General features: G+C 45.9%; 1 protein-coding gene across 2 annotated transcripts in view; it reads right to left on the bottom strand.

Annotated features, from left to right (window-relative positions):
- NAV3 (neuron navigator 3) overlaps window positions 1–21,010 on the bottom strand; it is a gene marked incomplete at its 5' end in the record, with an annotated part of 246,791 nt that overhangs the window by 150,349 nt on the left and 75,432 nt on the right. For both annotated transcript variants that reach the window (XM_081330387.1, XM_081330388.1), the window contains one exon: window positions 8,564–8,636. In XM_081330387.1, coding sequence (XP_081186513.1) covers window positions 8,564–8,636 — 73 coding nt within the window. The remainder of the gene's footprint in view (window positions 1–8,563; window positions 8,637–21,010) is intronic.

Below are 21,010 nucleotides of genomic sequence, written 5' to 3'. Positions count from 1 at the left end.
CTGTTGGCTGCCACCTAGAGGCCAGGGTATAAATAGCTTCATTCACAGCCCTGTTTCCCCAGTTCAGTTCCTGCAAGCAAATAAAGAATGTTCCTTACTGAACTCACTCGCCTTGTCTCTTCTCTCAAGCAATGAACCCAGTACACAACACATTTTTTTCCATTTCCTGAGTCTGGACTTTTTAAAAAATTCTCTGATAAAAAGACAGATATGGTTATAAAAAATAGTGCAAGCTTATGCACTATTCCGCCCCAGGCGCCTGATGGACCCTGAAAGGTTCCAGATGGAGTTTGGGACATTTCCTGCTTCCCTTGCCCACGACTCTGCCGAGGCCCTAGTAGAAGCCTGGGAGAGGGCGGCTTCTGGGGCCTTGGATTGAGTTGTGTCTTTGCGGCTTCTGACCCAGCGCAGACCCCAGGTGGCCTCCTGGTTTACCAAGGAGCTCTGGGAGATGAAGCACCGGAAAAGATGCCTAGAAAGCTGTTGGAGGTCCAGCGGATCCGAATCTGATCGAACACAGCTAAGAACTTATCTTAAGTCTTACCTAGTGGCGATGGAAGTGGCAAAGCGTGTCTACTTTTCCGCTCTCATTGTGTCCGCAGATAACCGCCCAGCTGCCCGGTTTAGAGTAACCTGCTCACTGTTTAACCAGGGACCGAGGGATGAGCCCTTGCAGGGTAGGCCTGAGGAATTTGTACAGAATCTGCAGGGCAAAATCGCTCAGATCCGGACTGGCTTGGACTCCGACTGGGCGGAATCTGGTGGAGTGGAGAGGGCAGGTCTTGGTCATACCATTTGGGGTGAGTTTGACCCTGTGACTATGGATGATGTGGACAGGATCATGTGTAAACTGAGCACTACAACCTGTTTACTGGACCCATGTCCCTCCTGGTTAGTTTTGGCCACCTGGGAGGTGACGGGGCTGGATCCAGGCAGTTGTCAATGCTTCTTTGATGGAGGGTATCTTCCCCTCTGCCTTAAAAGAGTGAGGCCCCTCCTCAAGAAGCCTGCTCTGGACCCGGCCTCATTGAATATCTACCGTCCTGTCTCCAGCCTTCGCTTTGTAGCGAAGGTTGTTGAGAGTGTGATGGTGCATCAGCTCCTGCAATTCCTGGATGAAGCGGACTATCTGGACCCATACCAGTCCGGATTCAGACCCGGCTACAGCATGGAAACGGCATTGGTCACACTGGTGGATGATCTCTTGTGGGCCCAGGACAGGGGCTGTTCCTCTGTCCTGGTCCTACTTGACCTCTCAGCAGCTTTTGATAGCATCAACCATGGTATCCTGCTGCGACGGCTCAAGGGGTTGGGAGTGGGAGGCACTGTTTTACGGTGGTTCTCCTACCTCTCGGGCCGCTCGCAGTTTGTATTGGCAGGGGGACAGAGATCTACCCCGAGGCCCCTCACTTGTGGTGTGCCTCAGGGGTCGGTTCTCTCCCCCCTCCTGTTTAACATCTATATGAAGCCGCTGGGTGAGATCATCTGTGGCTTTGGGGTGAGGTATCAGCAATATGCGGATGATACCCACCGTAAGCCAACCCAGTGATGCCCTTGACGTGATGTCCCAGTGCCTGGAGGCGGTGCGGGTCTGGATGGGAAGGAACAGGCTCAGGCTCAGGCTTAACCCCTCCAAGACCAAGTGGCTGTGGATACCAGCATCTCGTATTGTCCAACAAGTTCCATCTCTTTTGATGGGGGGGAGGTATTGCCCCCCTCAGAAAGGGCTTACAACTTGGGTGTCCTCCTGGATTCATGGCTTAATCTGGAAGATCATCTAACGGCCGTGACCAGAGGGGCCTTCGCACAGGTTTGCCTAGTGAACCAGTTGCGCCCCTTTTTGGACCGAGATGCCCTATGCACGGTTACCCATGCCCTCATCACTTCTCGCCTGGATTACTGCAATGCTCTTTACATGGGGCTGCCCTTGAAGAGCACCCAGAGGCTTCAACTGGTGCGAAATGCAGCCGCGCGGGTGCTTATGGGAGTATCTCGGTACTCCCATGTTACACCACTCCTATGCGAGCTGCATTGGCTTCCGGTTACACTCTGAGTGCGATTCAAGGTGCTAGTAATAACCTTTAAAGCCCTACATGGCTTAGGCCCGGGGTACTTGTGAGACCACCTGCTGCCATTGTCAACCTCCCATTGCCCGGTTCACTCCCACAGAGTTGGCCTCCTCAGGGTGCCGTCGGCCAGGCAATGCCAGCCGGCGACCCCCAGGGGTAGAGCCTTCTCTGTGGGTGCGCCGACCCTCTGGAATGAACTACCCCCGGAGCTGCGGACGGCCCCTGACCTTCGGTCCTTCCACCGTGACCTGAAGACCTGGTTGTTCCAACAAGCGGGCCTGGACTGACTACGTTTTTTAATTAGGCGTTTTACTGGGTTAAATTGTCTTGCATCTATTGTTTAATTCTTTTTTAAATTTTTTACTTTATGTTTTTTAATTTTTATGGTTGTGAGCCACCCTGAGTCCTCAGGGAGAAGGGCGGCATATAAATTTAATAAAATCAAATCAAATCAACTGAAATTAAAAAATAATTAAATATGTAAAATTATGTTACTATTTTCTTGATAATAGGAAATGTTTATTGATATTGATATCAATATGTTGTACTTTTAAAAAGAGATATATATTGGTATTGGGCATCTGAAAGACAGAAATACATAACAATTTTTATAATTTTTTACAAAATATTGGAGTAATATATCAAAATGTTTTCACCTGATTTTTTTACTGACCTATTATTGCCATTCAGGGTTCCCTGATCAATGGACTTAACATAACTGAAACCTATCTAGACGATAACAATAAAAATAAATGTGAGAATCTCTTTCAAGAACTGTTTTTGAAAACATCATCCCCTTTGAAAATCACAAAAATCTATATAGCATGTTCTGACTAGAACTACTATCAATTGTCACATAGGTAAGATGAGCAATGTAGAAATTATTACTATTATTATTATTATTATACAAAAATAAAAATATTCTAAAAGAAAATAAAAACTGAGACTGTATCATTCTTACAAAACAAAAATTAAGCTATTTAACACTCTTTCTTTGCTAAGAAATAATTTATTTCAGGTTTCTCAAGAAGTGAACAATAACATTTGAATGAGACTGAAATCTCTGACAATAGCACATTCAATTTTATATAAAACAGAAGCTATAATTCAAAATAATTTAATTTAATTTAATTTAATTTAATAATATTTATATACCGCCCTTCTCCCTGAGGACTCAGGGCGGTTCACAGGGCAGAATAAAATACTAAATACAAACGTTAAAACAAGATTAAATAATTGCCCATATTAAAACAATTGGAATCAAGTTCTAAAAACACCAAGTTAAAATTAAAACACAAGACTAAAAACCCCACCAATCCCCATCAGGCTAGGCCGGCTTGAACAAACAGAAACGTCTTGAGATCGCGACGAAAGGAGCGAAGATCGGGCGCCATCCGGAGCTCTACCGGTAGCTGATTCCACAGCTCCGGCGCGCCCACAGAGAAGGATCTCCCCCTGGGGACCACCAATCGACATTCTCTGATCGGTGGCACCCTGAGGAGGCCCTCTCTGTGGGAACGCACAGGGCGCAGGGAGCTTGATGCCGGCAGCAGATGTTCCCTAAGGTACTCCGGCCCCATGCCATGAAGGGCTTTAAACACTGTTACCAGTACCTTGAATCTCACCCGGAAGACAACTGGCAACCAATGCAGCTCACGGAGCAGCGGTGTAACGTGGGAGTATCGGGAGACTCCCAACACAACTCTCGCGGCTGCATTCTGTACCAGTTGGAGCTTCCGGGTGGTCCTCAAGGGCAGCCCCATGTAGAGAGCGTTGCAGTAGTCTAGACGAGAGGACACGAGCGCATGAGTGACCGTGCACAAATCATCCCGGCTAAGATAGGGCCGCAACTGGCGCACCAGGCGAACCTGGGCGAAGGCCCCCCTAGTCACAGCTCCTATATGGTCTTCCAGGGTGAGCCGTGAATCTAGGAGGACTCCCAAGTTGCGAGCCCTATCTACGGGGGGTAATAGTTCACCCCCCATAGCCAGAGGTGGAACATCCGAATAAACCCGGGATGAAGGTATGCAGAGCCACTCAGTCTTGTCGGGGTTGAGCTGGAGTCTGTTCCTCCCCATCCAGACCCGAACCGCCTCCAGGCACCGGGACATCACGTTGAGGGCATCACTGGGGTGGTTTGGGGTCGAAAGGAAAAGTTGGGTATCATCAGCGTACTGATGATACCCAACTCCAAAGCCACGAATGATCTCACCCAGCGGTTTCATGTAGATGTTGAACAGGAGAGGCGAGAGGACCGACCCCTGAGGAACTCCACAAATGAGAGACCTCGCGGTCGACCTCTGCCCTCCTGCCAACACCGACTGCGAACGTCCCCGGAGATAGGAGGATAACCACTGTAAAACTGTGCCTCCCACTCCCAATCCCCTGAGACGCCGCAGCAAGATACCATGGTCGATGGTATCGAAAGCCGCCGAGAGGTCTAATAGGACTAGAACAGAGGAATATCCCCTGTCCCGAGCCCTCCAGAGATCATTCACCAGCGCGACCAATGCCGTCTCCGTGCTGTGCCCGGGCCTGAAACCCGATTGGTACGGGTCTAGATAATCCGCTTCATCCAGGACCAGAGGGAGCTGATGCGCCACCACACTCTCAACAACCTTCGCAAGAAAGCGAAGGTTGGAGACAGGACGAAAGTTGTTTAATACAGCTGGGTCCAAGGCAGGCTTCTTGAGGAGAGGCCTCACCACCGCCTCTTTCAAGACGGCGGGGAAGCAACCCTCACTCAGAGAAGCCGATATAACTGCCTGGAACCAGCTGCGTGTCCTCTCCCGGGCTGCATAGACCAGCCAGGAAGGGCACGGGTCCAATAAACACGTGGTGGTGCTCAGCCTCCCCATGATCCTGTCCACTTCCTCCGGAGTCACAGAATCAAACTCCTCCCAGATGATATCGACAAGACCGCCAGTGTCCTGATCGTCAGACTCTGCCCAGTCAGAGTCCAGACCGGTCCGAATCCGAGCGATTTTGTCCGACAGATGTTGATTAAACTCCTCGGCACGACCCTGCAAGGGATCCTCCCTCACCTCCTGATTTAGGAGGGAGCGAGTCACCCTAAACAGGGCGGCCGGGCGATTATCTGCGGACGCGATAAGGGTGGCGAAGTGGTTAGACCTCGCCTCCCTTATCGCAGCGAGATAAGACCTAATGTAGGCTCTTAGTCGCAATCGGTCGGATTCGGATCGGCTGGACCTCCAACCGCTCTCTAGGCCCCGTCTCCGACGCTTCATCTCCCGAAGCTCCGCAGAGAACCATGGAGCTCGACGGGATCTGCACCGGGTCAGGGGCCGCAAGGGTACAACTCGGTCAAGAGCCTCAGTGGCCATCCTTTCCCAGGCTTCCACTAAGGCATCTGCCGAGCTGTGAGCAAGGGAGGCAGGTGGGGACCCCAGCGCTGCCTGGAACCTCTGGGGATCCATTAAGCGTCTGGGGCGGTACCATTTAATTGGTTCCAAGCACCCACGGCGGGGGGTGGCAAAACGGAAGACCAGCCGCAGGAGATGATGATCGGTCCATGACAGGGGCATAATAATTGGGGAGCCCCCACCAAGATCATCTAACCACCGTCCAGATAAAAAAACTAGGTCAAGGGTGTGGCCTCCCTCATGAGTCGGTCCCGAAATTACTTGCGTCAGGTCCATGGCCGTCATGGAAGCCATGAACTCCCGAGCCAACTCAGATGATCCTCCCAGCGATGGTAGATTGAAGTCCCCCAAAACTATAAGTTTCGGGAACTCAACCACCAACCCAGAGAGGACATCGAGCAGCTCAGGCAGGGCTGCTGCTGCGTGACTAGGCGAAAGGTACACCAGCAGCAAGCCCAACTGCGCACCAGGGCCGCATCTCAAAAAGAGAGACTCACACCCGACTATCTGAGGAACAGTGGCCTCCCGCGGACACAAGGTCTCCCTCATAACAACAGCCACACCCCCACCCCTACCCTGAGCCCGAGGCCGGTGCAGCACCCGGAAATCTGGTGGGCAAAGGTCAACCAGAGGAATCCCGCCCTCTGGGCCCAACCAAGTCTCCGTGATGCAAGCCAGGTCCGCCTGCTCACCCTCGACCAGATCACGAACGAGAGGAGCCTTATTAGAGACGGACCTGGCATTCAAATACACCAGCCGGAGCTCAGGGGGCTGCACACCCTCACTCCCGGGACCTTGGGGTAGAGCCAGAGGGTCGGAGTGCCTCACCGCTTGTAAGCAGCGGAGAGGCCTTCCCTGAGATCGATACGGCCCTCTGCTCCTACATCTGCTGCCATTCCCTGATGTCGTGGGAATAGGTAGCCCCACGACCAGCCCTGGAGCCCCGGAGGTGACCGACCCCCGCTCCTCCCCCCTGCGATCTCCATCGGCCCTAGCCAGAACAGCGGTAGTTGGATAGCCCCCCTTATCCAGACAACCAAAAGAACCCTCCCGCCTCCCTAACCCCCTAAAAAATTTTGAAAGAAAAATAATCAGGGGCCTCTTATTAGGTCTACGTCGAAGGCCCCTACCCGTGCCCAGCCAACTCTCAGGGTCCCAATAAATGGGCCCTTCCTCGAGGTTATAATCGGCTGGCAAGGCGGGTCGCACCCAGGAGAGGGGAGCACCCCTGAGGGCGCACAAGTCCGTGGAAGAATATTTAAAGGAAGGCATAAATAGCAGTCCGGATCGCAGGCAGTCCATAGATAATAGTCCATAAGGAGGATCAATTCAGAGAGGGAGTCCCAGGCCTCCGTCCAGCCGCTGCCACTCAGCTGGATAAACCCCCCGGGCAGGCCTGCCACCGTCCTCTCACTACGGCCACAGAGCCAGTTCTCGGGGGGGGGTGGAAGTCTGGAGCAACCGCACTGGGTATGGCCTGCCCCATAGAGCTCTCACCTCTAGGGGCAGCAGATGTAAATTCGGCCATCCTCTCACAATGGCTAATACCCAGAGTTCTCTGTCCTTTGGGGTATAAGGGGCAATGCGCAATCGATTGTAAAAACAAAAACAAGCCATCATAGTCAATTCTGGTAAAAGCCAAGTCCCCCGTTGTCCCGTCATTCCTAGAGGTTGTAACTGACCACCAGTCCATAGGCCCTCAGTTCCATAATTATTGGGGCCTTCCAGACTGTGATCAACAAAGATTGGCTCCCCCAGGTCCATTAAATTCCCCACCGGTCTTCCAAAGTCCTTCAAAATGGCCCAAGTCCACAAGGCTCCACTGGGCTCCACCGGAATCCACCGGCTAGTCCAGGAACCTTCAGGGCCATCAGAAGCAGTTGGGGTGCCAACCCATCTGGGATATGCAGAACCAACCGGGGGGCCGGCAAACCGGCCATAACGCCATCGCTGAATCATCGAAGCCGCTGCCGCTGGGCCGCTATGGACACCGCCGCCGCCATCCCCGTAGCCACCGTAGCCACCGGAACGCCACCAAGGCCGGGAACAATCCGGGGAAAGCCACCGCCTCCACCGATGAAAAACGGGCCAAAAAGGCCCAGGGGGCAGCGGGGCAAACGGTTCGGTGAAAGCAGGCCAGACCGCAATAGTCGATGGTAAAGTGGCCCGCAAACGGCCCGGGAACAACGCCGTCGCCGCCGCCGCCATTAGGATATCCCAGAGCGTCGTTGATGCAAGCAAAAAGCAGGCAGAAGGCAGAGGCAGACCAGTTAAAAGGAAAACGATAGAAAAGGCGGGCCACGCAGCTCGCAAACAGCTCCGTCGCCGCCGCAGCACCGCCGCCGCCAGCCGCCGGGAACTCCAAACGCCGCCGAAGAAGCCAAGACCGCCCGACATAGCCGGGAACTCCCGACGACCAGCTGAGCAGCTGAGCAGCTGAGCAGATAACAAAACCGGCAGCCCTGCGAAACGCTGGTAAAAAACCTAGACAATTGCAAAGTTCATCGCTGCCACCCTTCCCCCAACCCAGGGCATAAAGGAAAAAGCCCTGAGGGGCTCCTAAGGCGCCTATCTTCTCGGACCTGCAGAGCTCAACCTCACACGGCCGCCCGCACGTCCGCCATCATCTTTTAATTAAATTAAATTAAATTAAAAGTTTTAAAGCATTTGATTACAATGTGACATGAATCCACATAATTGTTAACAGAAGGCAATAAAATCATTAGATGGGTTACTTTAAAATGAGATTTCCTGTGAATATATAGGCTTATTGATTGTGCTAAATTTCAGTAATTTACACAATGCAATACTTTATTATATTCATGCTATATTCAACGATATACTTGGAAAGTGCACTATATACCTGTGTAGAAATATAGGTAACAAATTAAATGAACAAAATATACTCAAGGATAAATCAATAATTTAAGTACTTCATTTGACTTTCAAATGAAATATTGATTTTCTTATATAGATACAACTGATTCCAAGAAAATAAAGTAGGTAATTCATAAGAAAGATTTTTTTTTCAAGATGGCAAGTTGAAAATAGGGTTCATGAACTTCTCAGGCAGATATTTCGCTTTCTTGGTTGACAGTGTGGTTCTCTTACCTTCAGCAGAAAGACCTTGGACATTTACTCCTCTGGCTGCCAGAAAGCTAAGGCAGACATCAACATTCTCAATCTGCAAAATGAACATGAAATTGCAAAGCAATTAAAGGCTATTTTACAAGATGAACTTGCTCGCTGCAAATGGGTATGGGGGAAAACCCCCCAAAATGAATAGTTTACATTCATCACATACTCCAGTTCTTTAGCATAGTTAACAAGAATGATTACTGCTAATTAGGCAGCTGCTATGAAAGCTTTCATTGTCCATTTTGGTGCTTAAAAACAATTCATAAAGGGCTGATCCGGAATGGCATGCTGACAAATCACCAAGCCACCTACGTACCAAAAAACTGGATTTTGAACACTCAGATAAACAACAATGAAATTTTCCATACAAGCTTGAACACTGTGGTATGTCCTAAATTGTGTGAGACTGACTGCTTCAGTGAAAACACATCAACAGAACAAATAAGTGTGTTTGTGTGTGTGTGTGTGTGTAAAATGAAATGTGATTTTGTAAATAAACTCATTTTTAGACTTTGTCTGAAAGAGATCTCTTCAAATTCACCATACAGTCTGTAAACAAATTTAGTTACTATTATGGCAGCATTTGAGATGTATTGTTTTAAATTAGTAATGTTATTTATTTTGATCAATTTATGTAAAGGTAAAGGTAAAGGTTCCCCCGCACGCACATGTGTGCTAGTCATTCTGACTCTAGGGGGCGGTGCTCATCTCCGTTTCAAAGCCGAAGAGCCAGCGCTTGTCCGAGGACGTCTCCGTGGTCATGTGGCCGGCATGACTAGACGCCAATGGCGCACAGAACGCTGTTACCTTCCCACCGGAGTGGTCCCTATTTTTCTACTTGCATTTTTACGTGCTTTTGAACTGCTAGGTTGGCAGAAGCTGGGACGAGTAACAGGCACTCACTCTGCTACGCGGCACTCGGGATTTGACCCGCCAAACTGCCGACCTTCCGATCGACAAGTTCAGCGTCCTAACCCACTGAGCCACCGCGTCCCTTGATCAATTTATATAGCCACCCAATTCACATGCAAATCAGAATATATAGATAAGTAAAATGACATTTAACAACCATTTGTTAAATGGGGGGATGGGGTTTATGTCTAAAAATGTACTTAAAAACTTTTTAATGAAATAAAAAAAACCAACCACAACCATTACAAATAATAAAACATATTATTTTTGAGGCAATTTCATCCAATCAAGAACCACTGAAGAGAAACCATAAGGGAACACTGTCACAAAACATTCTAACCCGTTATTTTGGATGGAAGCCACATCTTTAGAATCATCCAAAAAGCAGGCATGATCAAGACCATTCAAATTTTAGAGGTAATGTTGTTCCATAAAGTTAGTGCAGCAAAAGAAAAAGTGCTTCTCCTGGAATCTATTGATTAAGTGTTGGGACCTAGGCCATGTTCTCTTTGTTTTATCTTATTGGAATTGGAAGGCAATCTTGCAAATTGCCTATCCCTGGCCAAGAATGGCTTTATAGGCCATCTTGAATTGACCAGAAGCATACTAGTAATCAGTATAGCTCACACAGTAAAGGTGTTACATAAGCATATTAAGGAATGCTTATAATTCCTTGTAATTGCTGTATTTTGGACCAGCTGTAGTTTCCAAGTAGTCTTCAGGGACATCCTTATGTACACTTCATTGCAATAATCTAGATGAAGACTAGAAGACCTCCAAGGTCCATTCCAGCTCTATTCTATTCTATTCTAAAAATGTGGCAGTCTGTAATTCTACCTGATCCAGAAATGGACAAAATTGGCACATAAGATAGCTTTGGGTAAAGGTTCTTCAACTTTCACTGCCACATGCTCTTCAAGCAGGAGCCATTAATCCAAGAGACTCTCCAAACTGCACACTTTATGGAGCAATGCTATACTGCAATGAACCAAATATGGAAATTCCCTGGATCCAGATGGCCCCCAAATGCACATCCATTTAGTCCTGCTAGATTGAGCGGTGTAACTTGTATATCATCATAAAGATGCTACTGAGTGCCAGAAGAACAGGTGATCTCATTCAGCAGCTCCATAAAGATCTTAAACAATGGCGGGGAGAGATCTGAGACTCAAGATACCCCATAGTGAACGGGCCTAGGCCTGAATTTCTACACCCATCAATACTAATTGGTAATGACTTGGAAGAAGTAGGAAAACCATTATAACACTATGCCTCCCACTCCCAACACCCTGATCTGTCTAGAAGGATACCATGACTGGTAGTATTGAATGCCAAGTTCAAAGGAGGCCAGGATGGATGGTTTCTTTGAAAACCCTGTGCAGAAAGAGGCCACTGAGCTATAATTCAATCTGGACCCATAATCACTTTCTCATTCCAAGAAGTGACTAGTGCTTCAGTTGAATCAAATCCTCAGGAACATTCCCAAGCATCTTCTGCAAACTCTATACTTTTAGGATAGGAGCCATCTTGTCTTCCTCATATGGTGTCATCAGGATCACAAAGAAGTTGACTATTCTTTGCTTGTTTCAACTGTGTATAAGAGCTGATAATATGGACTTAAGGTCAGGAAGTATAGGGTAGGCGGTAACATCTCAGTAGTGCTAGACAGAGAGATGATAAAAGACAGGAAGCAGGATATTTTTAGGAAAAAAGTGTCTTGTAGCAATTGTGCCTTCTAACCCCTGGACCTCAAGCCCCAAGCCTGCTTATCTGATAATAAGCTACTTGATAATAACTTTAAAATATATACAAACATATCATTTTGTGGATATGGTTATCCATTTTGTAAAGGATACAGTTTTTAAAAATCTAAAGGCCTTCCACTACTTAAGAACAAGTCATACTCATGAAAGAAACTAAAGCCCTTTCTCTACCACTGTAGTGATTTGAAGTATTTTCTAATTCGCTTAAACATTGATGCAGTGATGTAAAAATCTCTCCTCATTACTGCTATCTCAGAACAAGAATATCTGAGTGATATTAAAAGACACTATGAATCACTATTGAGGAAGTGTTCTACATATTTAGAAAGATACATTTCTAAAAGAAGAGTGACAGGTAATATAAGATAGAAACAAAGGGATAAGACATATGGAAAAACTGCTGAAGTACTGTATAAAACTAAATGCTCAGTGAATCAAATTGCCCCTTCCTACCAATGATATGAATGCAGAATAGCTACTTTGGATTTATGACCTGCTACAATTGATTAAAGGTAAAGGTAAAGGTTCCCCCGCACATGCGTGCTAGTCGTTTCTGACTCTAGGGGCCGGTGCTCATCTCCGTTTCAAAGCCGAAGAGCCAGCGCTTGTCCGAGGATGTCTCCGTGGTCATGTGGCCGGCATGACTAGATGCCAAAGGCGCACGGAACGCTGTTACCTTCCCACCGTAGTGGTCTCTATTTTTCTACTTGCATTTTTATGTGCTTTCAAACTGCTAGGTGGGCAGAAGCTGGGACGAGTAACAGGCGCTCACTCTGCTACGCGGCACTCGGGATTCGACCCGCCAAACTGCCGACCTTCCGATCGACAAGACATACCTTTATGTTTAGGAGTAGGGTATGGTAAAGCTCCAAATAGTATGCCAGTCTCTCTCTTTGATATTGTATCTCATGGTCTGCTTTTGCTTCAATTTAACCAAAAATGTTTTTCTAGCAGACAACAAACCTGACACAACTTAGTTCTACTACTGATTAAAGAATTCTTTCTAAGAGGGTCCAAGCTGACCAACTGGCAACTACCTATAACTGGCAACTACCTATAATGATAAGAGGCAGAAATATAATTTAATTCAGTTCTATGTTATTTTGCTATAGCCTTTAGCCATCAAAAGAAACATAAAAAGAAAAGCTGAAAAATTACACCTCAATTTAAGAGCAAATCAGTGTCATTCTTCTGATTCCAACCCAGAAGAGGATAAGCTCTGACAATGTGCTGTGCCCAAACTTGCACATCTATAAAGTGAATATTATGGGATATCAAGAGGGTCAAAATTGTAAGTCACTTATGCCAGATCTCTTGGTCCTGGGTGGTAAAAGATGCGATGTTAGAGGACACTACAGGGTTTAAAATTGTGAAGAAGGTGAAATATTTAGGAATCTGGTTGACGGGAAGATGTTCAAGTATTAGGGAGGATAATTATTCTAAATTACTGATACAAACAAAAATGGACCTGGGAAAATGGGGTAGGATACAGTTGTCATTATTAGGAAGGGTAGCCACGGTGAAATCTTATGTTTTGCCGAAACCTCTTGGTCCTCCACTAAACATCCCTTGGTGATCATTCATCATTGTCTGACATCTAATAAAGCAAGTGGAAAGAAAGAGCTGTTTCTGCAATGTGTTCTTTTAAAGGTATTGAAGAAAGTTTGATCAATCAATCAGAATAGAGCTGGAAGGGACCTTGGAGATCTTGTAGTCCAACTCCCTGCTCAGGCAGGAGACCCTATATTATTTCGGACAAGTGACTGTCCAGTCTCTTCTTAAAAACCTCCAGTGATGAAGCACCCACAACTTTGATGGCAAGCTGTTCTATAGGTTAATTGTCCTCACTGTTAGGAAGTTTCTCCTTAATTCCAGGTTGCTTCTCTCCTTGAATAGTTTCCATCCATTGTTTCTTGTCCTGCTCTCTGGTGCTTTGGAAAATAAATTTATCCCCTCCTCTTTGTGGCAGCCTTTCAAATACTGGAATACTGCTACCATGTCACCCCAATTCTTCTAGACTAGCCAAACCCAAATCCTGCAACTATTCTTCATATTTTTTATTCTCCAGGCCTTTAATCATCTTAGTTGCTCTTCTTTGCACTTCTTCCAAAGTCTCAACACATTTTGGAATGTGGTGACCAAAACAGTATTCAGTATTCTAGGTGTTGCCTTACTAAGACTTTATAATGCAGTACTAATACTTCATATGATTTTGATTCTATGCCTCTGTTTATACAACCAAGAATTGTATTAGCTTTTTTAGCTGCTACCACACACTACTTGGCTGATATTTAAGTGATCATCCACTAGGATTCCAGGTCCTTCTCATAGTTACTGTTTTGGAGCCAGATTTCACCTAATCTGTACTTGTAACTTTGTTTTTCTTTCCTAAGTGTAAAACCTTGCTTTTCTCTACATTAAATTTCATGTTGTTCCATAGGGCCCATTTTTCAAGTCTATCAAGATCTTTTGGGAACCTGAGCTTGTCTTCTGGAGTGTTAGCTATTCCTGCCAACTTAGTGTTCCTTTCTCTTTGCTGCCTGTAACTTCCTTGCTGTCTTCTCTCTTTAGTAGACCTATTGTTTCCTTGAATTTTTTTTTTGTTATTTATTATCTTTTACTTTTGTGGCCAGACTTTGTTCATTCTGAACTTTTGCTTTCCTGACTTCATCTTTGGAAATTTGGGCTATCTGCTGATATTCTGCCTTAGTTATGTGTCTGTCTTTCCATTTTTTTCCCTTTTTGTCTTTCATTTCATATATTGGGATTGTGTAATCTTGCTAGACAATTTGAAGACTTTCTTCCTATCCTGAAATCCTTTTGCTATACATAGCCCTTCAGAGCTAGCCAACATATCAAAAGGATTAAGGGGAACAGATTGCTTTGCAATGTCAAAATGAACATATCATTACTTGCTTCCTTTGCCTTCCCACACATGGACATTGTCAGAATCCATTTACATTTACAATGGATTGCTACCAGTTCAAAGTTTTGCCGTTTGGACTGCAAGAGGCCCCCGTAGGTTTTATGCAATTAATCAATGAAGTGCTAAGAGAGCACCTATTTAAGGAGGTCCTGGTTTACTTAGATGACATCCTTATCTTCACTGAGACCAAAGAGGAGCATATTAAACTACTCAGAATGGTTTTTTTAAAAAAACTTCAGGCTGCCCACCTATATGCCAAATTATTGAAATGTGAATTCCACCAGGAAAGAGCAGACTATCTGGGGTATCGCATATCCTCGCAGGGCATCAAAATGGGCCCTGAGAAAGTCAAGGCAGTATTAGAATGGGCACCACCCCACACAAGGAGGTAATTACAAAGTTTTCTGGGTTTCGTGAACTTCTACTGCCAATTCATCCCTTCATTCACCCAAATAGCACTGCCCCTAAAGAACTTGTTAAAAATGAGGGGGGGGGGCAGTGAAACCCAGCCAGCCCCTGAAGTGGACAATGGAATGTCAAGAGGCATTTGAGAGGCTAAAGAGACTTTTTTTCTGCCGAACCCATACTGAGGCACCCGTACCCGGATAGACCTTTCGTAATACAGGCAGATGCAAGTGATGTGGTGGTGGGAGCTGTATTATTACAGGAAAATGACAAGGGGACACTGCATCCATGTGCATATACATCCAGGAAACTCACTGAGACAGAACAACGTTGGGCTATGTGGGAAAAGGAGGCTTACGCTGTGAGGTGGTCATTACTTACATGGCGTCATTTCCTTGAAGGAAATAAAATCCCCTTCCAGGTCTGGACAGACCACAAAAATTTGGAAGTGCTAAACACACCCAGAAAACTCACTCCTAAGCAAGCCCGCTGGTCTCAGCACTTTCACTGATTCTGTTTCACACTTAAATGCTTGCTGGGGGGAAAGAATTTCCTGGCAGATGCACTGTCTTGCATGCCCCAATATAACAGCACACGAGCCACTGACTCTAAACCACTTATGCCCGAACAACAACTGGCAGCGCCAGTAACCACCAGGGCCCAAGATAAAATAAAGCCACAGCTGGGTAGCCAAACTGGAATCAAATTCTGAAAGTCTTTGGAAACAGATGAATGGTTCCAGAAAAATAGACATGTGTGCACAATCAAAGACAGACTACCCTGGGTGAGGGAGAAGTTATATATACCAGCCACCCAGAGGATCAATTTCATGCAGTTGTGCCATGATACAAAATCATCAGGGAATTTTGGATTTGCAAAAACTTTACATTTAATTAAAAGGCAATTTTGGTGGCCATCCATGAAAAAGGACATAGAAAGCTATGTGGCCAGCTGCCCAACATGCGCCACAGCTAAGAGGCTGCAAGGGAAATCACCCAGACTGTTACTATCAATGGTGAACCCCTCAGCTTCCTGGAAAGAAATACCCATGGATTTTATAGTAGAATTACCAGAAAGCAACGGGAACACTGTCATGTGGGGAATTACGGATTTGTTTTCCAAACAAGTGCTTTTTATCCCTTGCCAAAAGATTCCCATCGCAAAAAACCTTAGCGAAACTATTTGTGCAGCACATTTACAGACTGCATGGGGCACCCCAATGCATCATATCTGATAGGGGAGTGCAATTTACCTCAAAATTTTGGAAGGAATTTTTATCCCTCTTAGGAACGACTCAGGAACCATCATCTAGTCATCATCCTCAGGGGAATGGCCAATCGGAATGCTCGAACTCAGTACTTGAGCAATACTTAAGATGCTTTATTAATTTCCAGCAAATAAATTGGACGGACCTACTCTCTTTCGCAGAAGTTGCTTACAATAACGTGGTCCACTCTAGCACAGACTACACTCCTTTTCAAATAGCCACCAGTCAAAGTTTCAATCCTATGCCAGAACTAATCCCAAACAAACCGGAAATCCCATCGCTGAAAGAATGGATTGCACAATTGCAAAACACCTGGCCAATCATTAGGAAAGCTTTAGATGAAGCTAGGCAAGCATACAAAGCACAAGGAGATAAAAAGAGAGTCGAACCCACGCCATTCAGTGTAGGAGAAATGGTATATTTATCTACAAAATACCTAAAATCCCTACAGCCCTGTAAAAAACTTGGACCAAAATATATAGGAATCATAAACCCAGTAATAGTAGAATTAGAACTACCCAAAAATCTTAGGCAAATACACCCAATTTTTCACTGCAGCTTGCTGAAAAGGGAAAAACAGTCAACCTTACGGCCAAAAACTCCACCACCACCACCTCCAATCATGGTTGAAGGAGAACAACACTTTGAGGTAAAAGAAATCCTAGATTCTAGAAAGTATCATGGAGCAATTCAATACCTAGCAGCTTGGAAACATCTTCCCTCCTCAGAAAACTAGTAGGTCCATAAACGTCACATCAGCGCATCGAAGCTGCTAAAGAAGTTTCATACAGAATATCCCAACAAACCAGGTTAACATATATATTTTTGTTTCCTCTACAGGTGGATCTCTCCTATTTTTAAGAGGGGCAGGAATCCATTTATATTTCATTTCTAACTACCTCCTCTGTGCAAAAACCAAATCTTATCTTCCCCTGGATTCTGCCATTCCCAAGGGGGAGAGGGAACAAGCATGGGGCTTTATTGCTTTCACTTCCTTCATTAAATGTAACCTTTTGTTTATTCCACCTGTCTGCTATCCTTTACAATGTAAACCAAATTGCTTTCTTACTAGGCATTCTCTCTAAACTTACCGGGCAACTAGAAAAGCAGGTGGGGGAAGAATTACAACCCTCCGGGTTCTGGTTTGTTTCTCCAAAGGAAGTGTGAGGAGCTGTAGAAATGATCGTGCTGCAAATAGATTTTTATCTTTCTTTTCCCATGATGGACTTACCACCTGGAGATTGGCTGATCTGGAACTGACCAAATGAACTGTGGGGGGAGTTTGCTTGGGGGCACTTTAAAATTGTTGAGATGAAAGAGAATGCCTCAGATCCTGTCTATTATGCCTTCTATCTCCTATTTCTTAGTAAAAGATCCTGCTTGGAAAACCCTGTCTCCAAGAGTGCTGCTTTCTTAAGAAGTGGGAAGAGGTGGGTGCTGACAGACATCCATATTCTATCCTTGCTTTCTATGCCTTAAAAGATGTGCATGAGAAATATTTCAAATATTTATTGCAGAAAAGGATATCCACCAGGAAACAAAGAATTGGTGTCTTCTAGGGAATCAATCATCCATGTTATTTTCATCCCATCCTGCCCAAAATGAAGGTCTTTTGATGATTCCCAAGTGTAGCTTTAAAAAAAACACCTCAGAAAGATCAAACTGAACTGCCTTGCCTTTAAATCTCAAAGTGAAACTCAAATCAGATCATGCGATCTTTGAATCTTTCATCTAAATCATGGCTGAGTCAAAAGAGCAGTTAGGACAGACATGTCAAACACAAGGCCCAGGGGCCAGATCCGGCCCGCGAAGTGGTTTCATGCGGCCCGCGAAGCCATCCTGGAAACAGTGAGGGAACGGCCCCCACTGCCTTGGTCCTGGCCCAGAGACCCTCCTCCTGCCAGAGACCCTCAGATCTGTCCCACTCCTGCCCAGGCCCCCATAGGCAGCCTTGATGCGAACGATGTAGAGCTGGCCACGCCCACCCAGTAGGCCATACACACTCTATCCACGCCCACCCAGTAGGCCACACCCACCCTGGCCATACCCACCTGGCCCCCTGAGGGCAACTGCAATGCTGATGCGGCCCTCAATGAAATTGAGTTTGACACCCCTGAGTTAGGAGCTCACTGCTATATTCTACATATCTATTCAGCCCACAAATTATGTTTGCTCCCCAATAAAAGATTGTAAGTTTATTTACATGAACAAGGAGAATCTTACTAGACTAAAAATAGAAAATAATAAAGTAGAAAATAATCTGTCTTCCATTATGCCAATGGTCACATCTGTTATTTTGCCTTTGGAAAGGGCATATGACACTATGTTTCTGTATTTATTACATGATACACTAAAATATGTTTTGGTCTGTTAAACTAATTTGTGAATCTCACAACTGAGAATTGCCCCAATAGTGACCACCTAGAAGTGGTATAAGATCATGAGCTCAAAACCAATTTCCAGGACCCATTTCTGAAAACTTCAATTTGGTCAACTTAGATGCAAAAATCAGAATTTCCCACATAAGGTGAGTGTACAAAATAATTTCTCCCTTGCTGAAAAACTGAACTCACTCAATTTTTTGTTGTGCTGGTTTTAAAGATAGAATGTTCCACATAATTGGTATTAAGTAATTTAGGAGAGAACTATATCCAAAAATATCCATCAGTCCCTGCCACAACATTTGTGATTTCAGACAAGTCTCTTTCAGGAAGAAACTTTGGTAGAAATTGTCTTAATGGTCTGCTTATGCTCATAACTTCATATATAAATTCAACCACAATACTAGTTTGGGAGTAAATGGAACACGGCAGGGCACTTCTTGGAAACAAGAATGAAGAGCACAAAACATTGCATTATTTCCTAACGCTATTTAATTTCTGCATCATTTGCAGCCAATGCACTGGCAAAATCCATAAATGGAAAATCATTTTTAATGAAATTGCTGTACCTAAGTATCACAAAGCTTTCATGCCACTATGCTTTAATCTATTACCCTGATTGAGGGAAGTGTTATATACTGGGTTTTGTGCTTGATTGAAGAGACGAGGCGAGTGAGTTCAGCAAGAATGATTCTTTATTTTCTTACAGGAACTGAACTGAGAAACAGGGCTGTGAATGCAGCTATTTATACCATGGCCTCTAGGTGGCGGCCAATAGGTTTAAAGCAACCTATTGCCACCCTAGAAGCAGCCAATGGTGGCTCTGGAGACGAGTTGTCTGAGCAGTTGGGAGCCGTTAGCCAGCTTCCCTGCTTAAACAACCTTCCAGCAATTAACCCCACGTGATACTCTTTAGTAATAAAAAACCCAATACATTACACCCCTCCTCCCTAGAATGTACACACATTATAGCAACAAAGGAATGATTACAGCAATTACACAGTTTACAGAGATACAAAAGTAGTATGCAAAAGTACACATTGTTCCATATTTTCCTAATACAGGGGCTCTCCTGGCTAGCAGCAATTCAGTTACACACACAAGATTATAGCTCAGTTATTTTGGAACAAAATCTTGTAAGTACGCACAAGGCTTGCGAACCCTTGTGGAATGCCTGGGAGAGCCAGGCATATCCTTGTCTACCAGCTTGCCCGCTGGGCTGGATGGACCAGGTTCCATGAGTTCGAGCGGGTCTAGGTTGACTCAGAATTCCCTGGCTGGCCATTCCAGGTTGGCCCACCCCAGAGTCTAATCTTTCCGCAGAGTTAGCACAGCGGCTGTAGTGTTCTGGTTGACTTTCTCCATCAGGGGCCCCATGTTGCACTCCTGGACTTTGCCACTCTATGACCACCTCCCCGTTGCTCTGACTGCTTGGGACCTTGCAGCATGTGGATTGTTCACCCTGGCTGCCAGTTTGAGGTCCGTGGATGGGACCTGGGATGAAGTCCTCGTTTTGTGGCCATTCTGGAAAATGCTTCCTAAGGTGATTGATATGGTGACGAACGACTCGCCTGCCCTCTAGGCCCACTTCGTATGAGAGAGGGCCTGAAGTTTTGATGATTTTCCCTGGCACCCACAAGTTCCAATGCCCATAGTTCTGGGCCCACACCCCTTCACCCACTTGCAACCCCCTCAGGGGTCTTGGGCGAGAGGCTTCTGCTGCCACTTGGTCTGGCTGCAACCTGTCCAGTTTTGTGATTAGTCACCTCCCCCAGCACAGCTCTGCTGGGCTTTTGTCGGTTGCCGTGCAGGGAGTTGAATGCTGGCAGAGCAAAAAGTCAGCCAGTCTGTGGTGCCAGTCCCTAGTCACTATGCGCTTCAATGATTGTTTTGTGGTGCACATCATTTGTTCGACTTGCCCGTTACTGGATGGATGAAATGGAGCCAATGTCACGTGCCTAAAGAGGTTTGCCCTCAGGAAGGCCTGAAATTCTGCCACAGTGAATTGGGCCCCGTTATCGGACACTACGACGTCCAGTCGCCCGTGCATTGCAAAGAGTTTCCTAAGCACCCAGTGAAGTCTATATGAATCCTTGATCAAGGGGTGTGTGTTTCCTCCCATCTATGGACAGGAGTGTGTGGCATTTCAGGCCTAGACTGCTGACACGTGTAACACCCGTGTACTTGAGCTTCTATGGCTTTATCTAATCCAGGCCACCATAAATAGCTTCGTGCCAATGCTTTCATGCGAACAATACCTGGATGACCTTCATGAAGCGATTGCAATACCCTGTTCCTTAATGAGTTGGGAACAATGACCCTGCTCCCCCATAGAATACAACCCTTATGAGGTGAGAGCTCGTGTCTAAGTGTCTACGTGTGAAGTAGTTCTGAAACTCAGGTCCAGGGCTTTTTTATAGCCACCCCATGTGGATCCAAGATAGCACTCTGCTTAGAGTCTTGTCTGCCACCGTTTCAGCAGCTATGTCCCCTGCGTGGAGGGGAAACTCCGGCAAGTCCTGAATGGAGAAAACGTGTGCTGCTGGGGCCGGATCTGGCTTGATTTGAGGCAGTGGAAGCCTGCTTAGGCCATCTGCATGGCCCATATCCTTGCCGGGTTTGTGAATTAGCTTAAAGCTGTAAGCCGATAAAAAATGGACCATCTTAACATTCTAGGGGATAAGATGTGGGGTGTCTGGCTGTCTGTAGTGAATAACCCCAATAGCAGTTTATGGTCTGTGAAGACCGCGAAGTCCCTGCCATACA

This window comes from Vipera berus (assembly GCF_964194415.1).
Source record: "Vipera berus genome assembly, chromosome: 6".
NCBI lineage: Eukaryota > Metazoa > Chordata > Lepidosauria > Squamata > Viperidae > Vipera > Vipera berus.
This window is presented reverse-complemented; position numbering and strand designations above follow the sequence as displayed.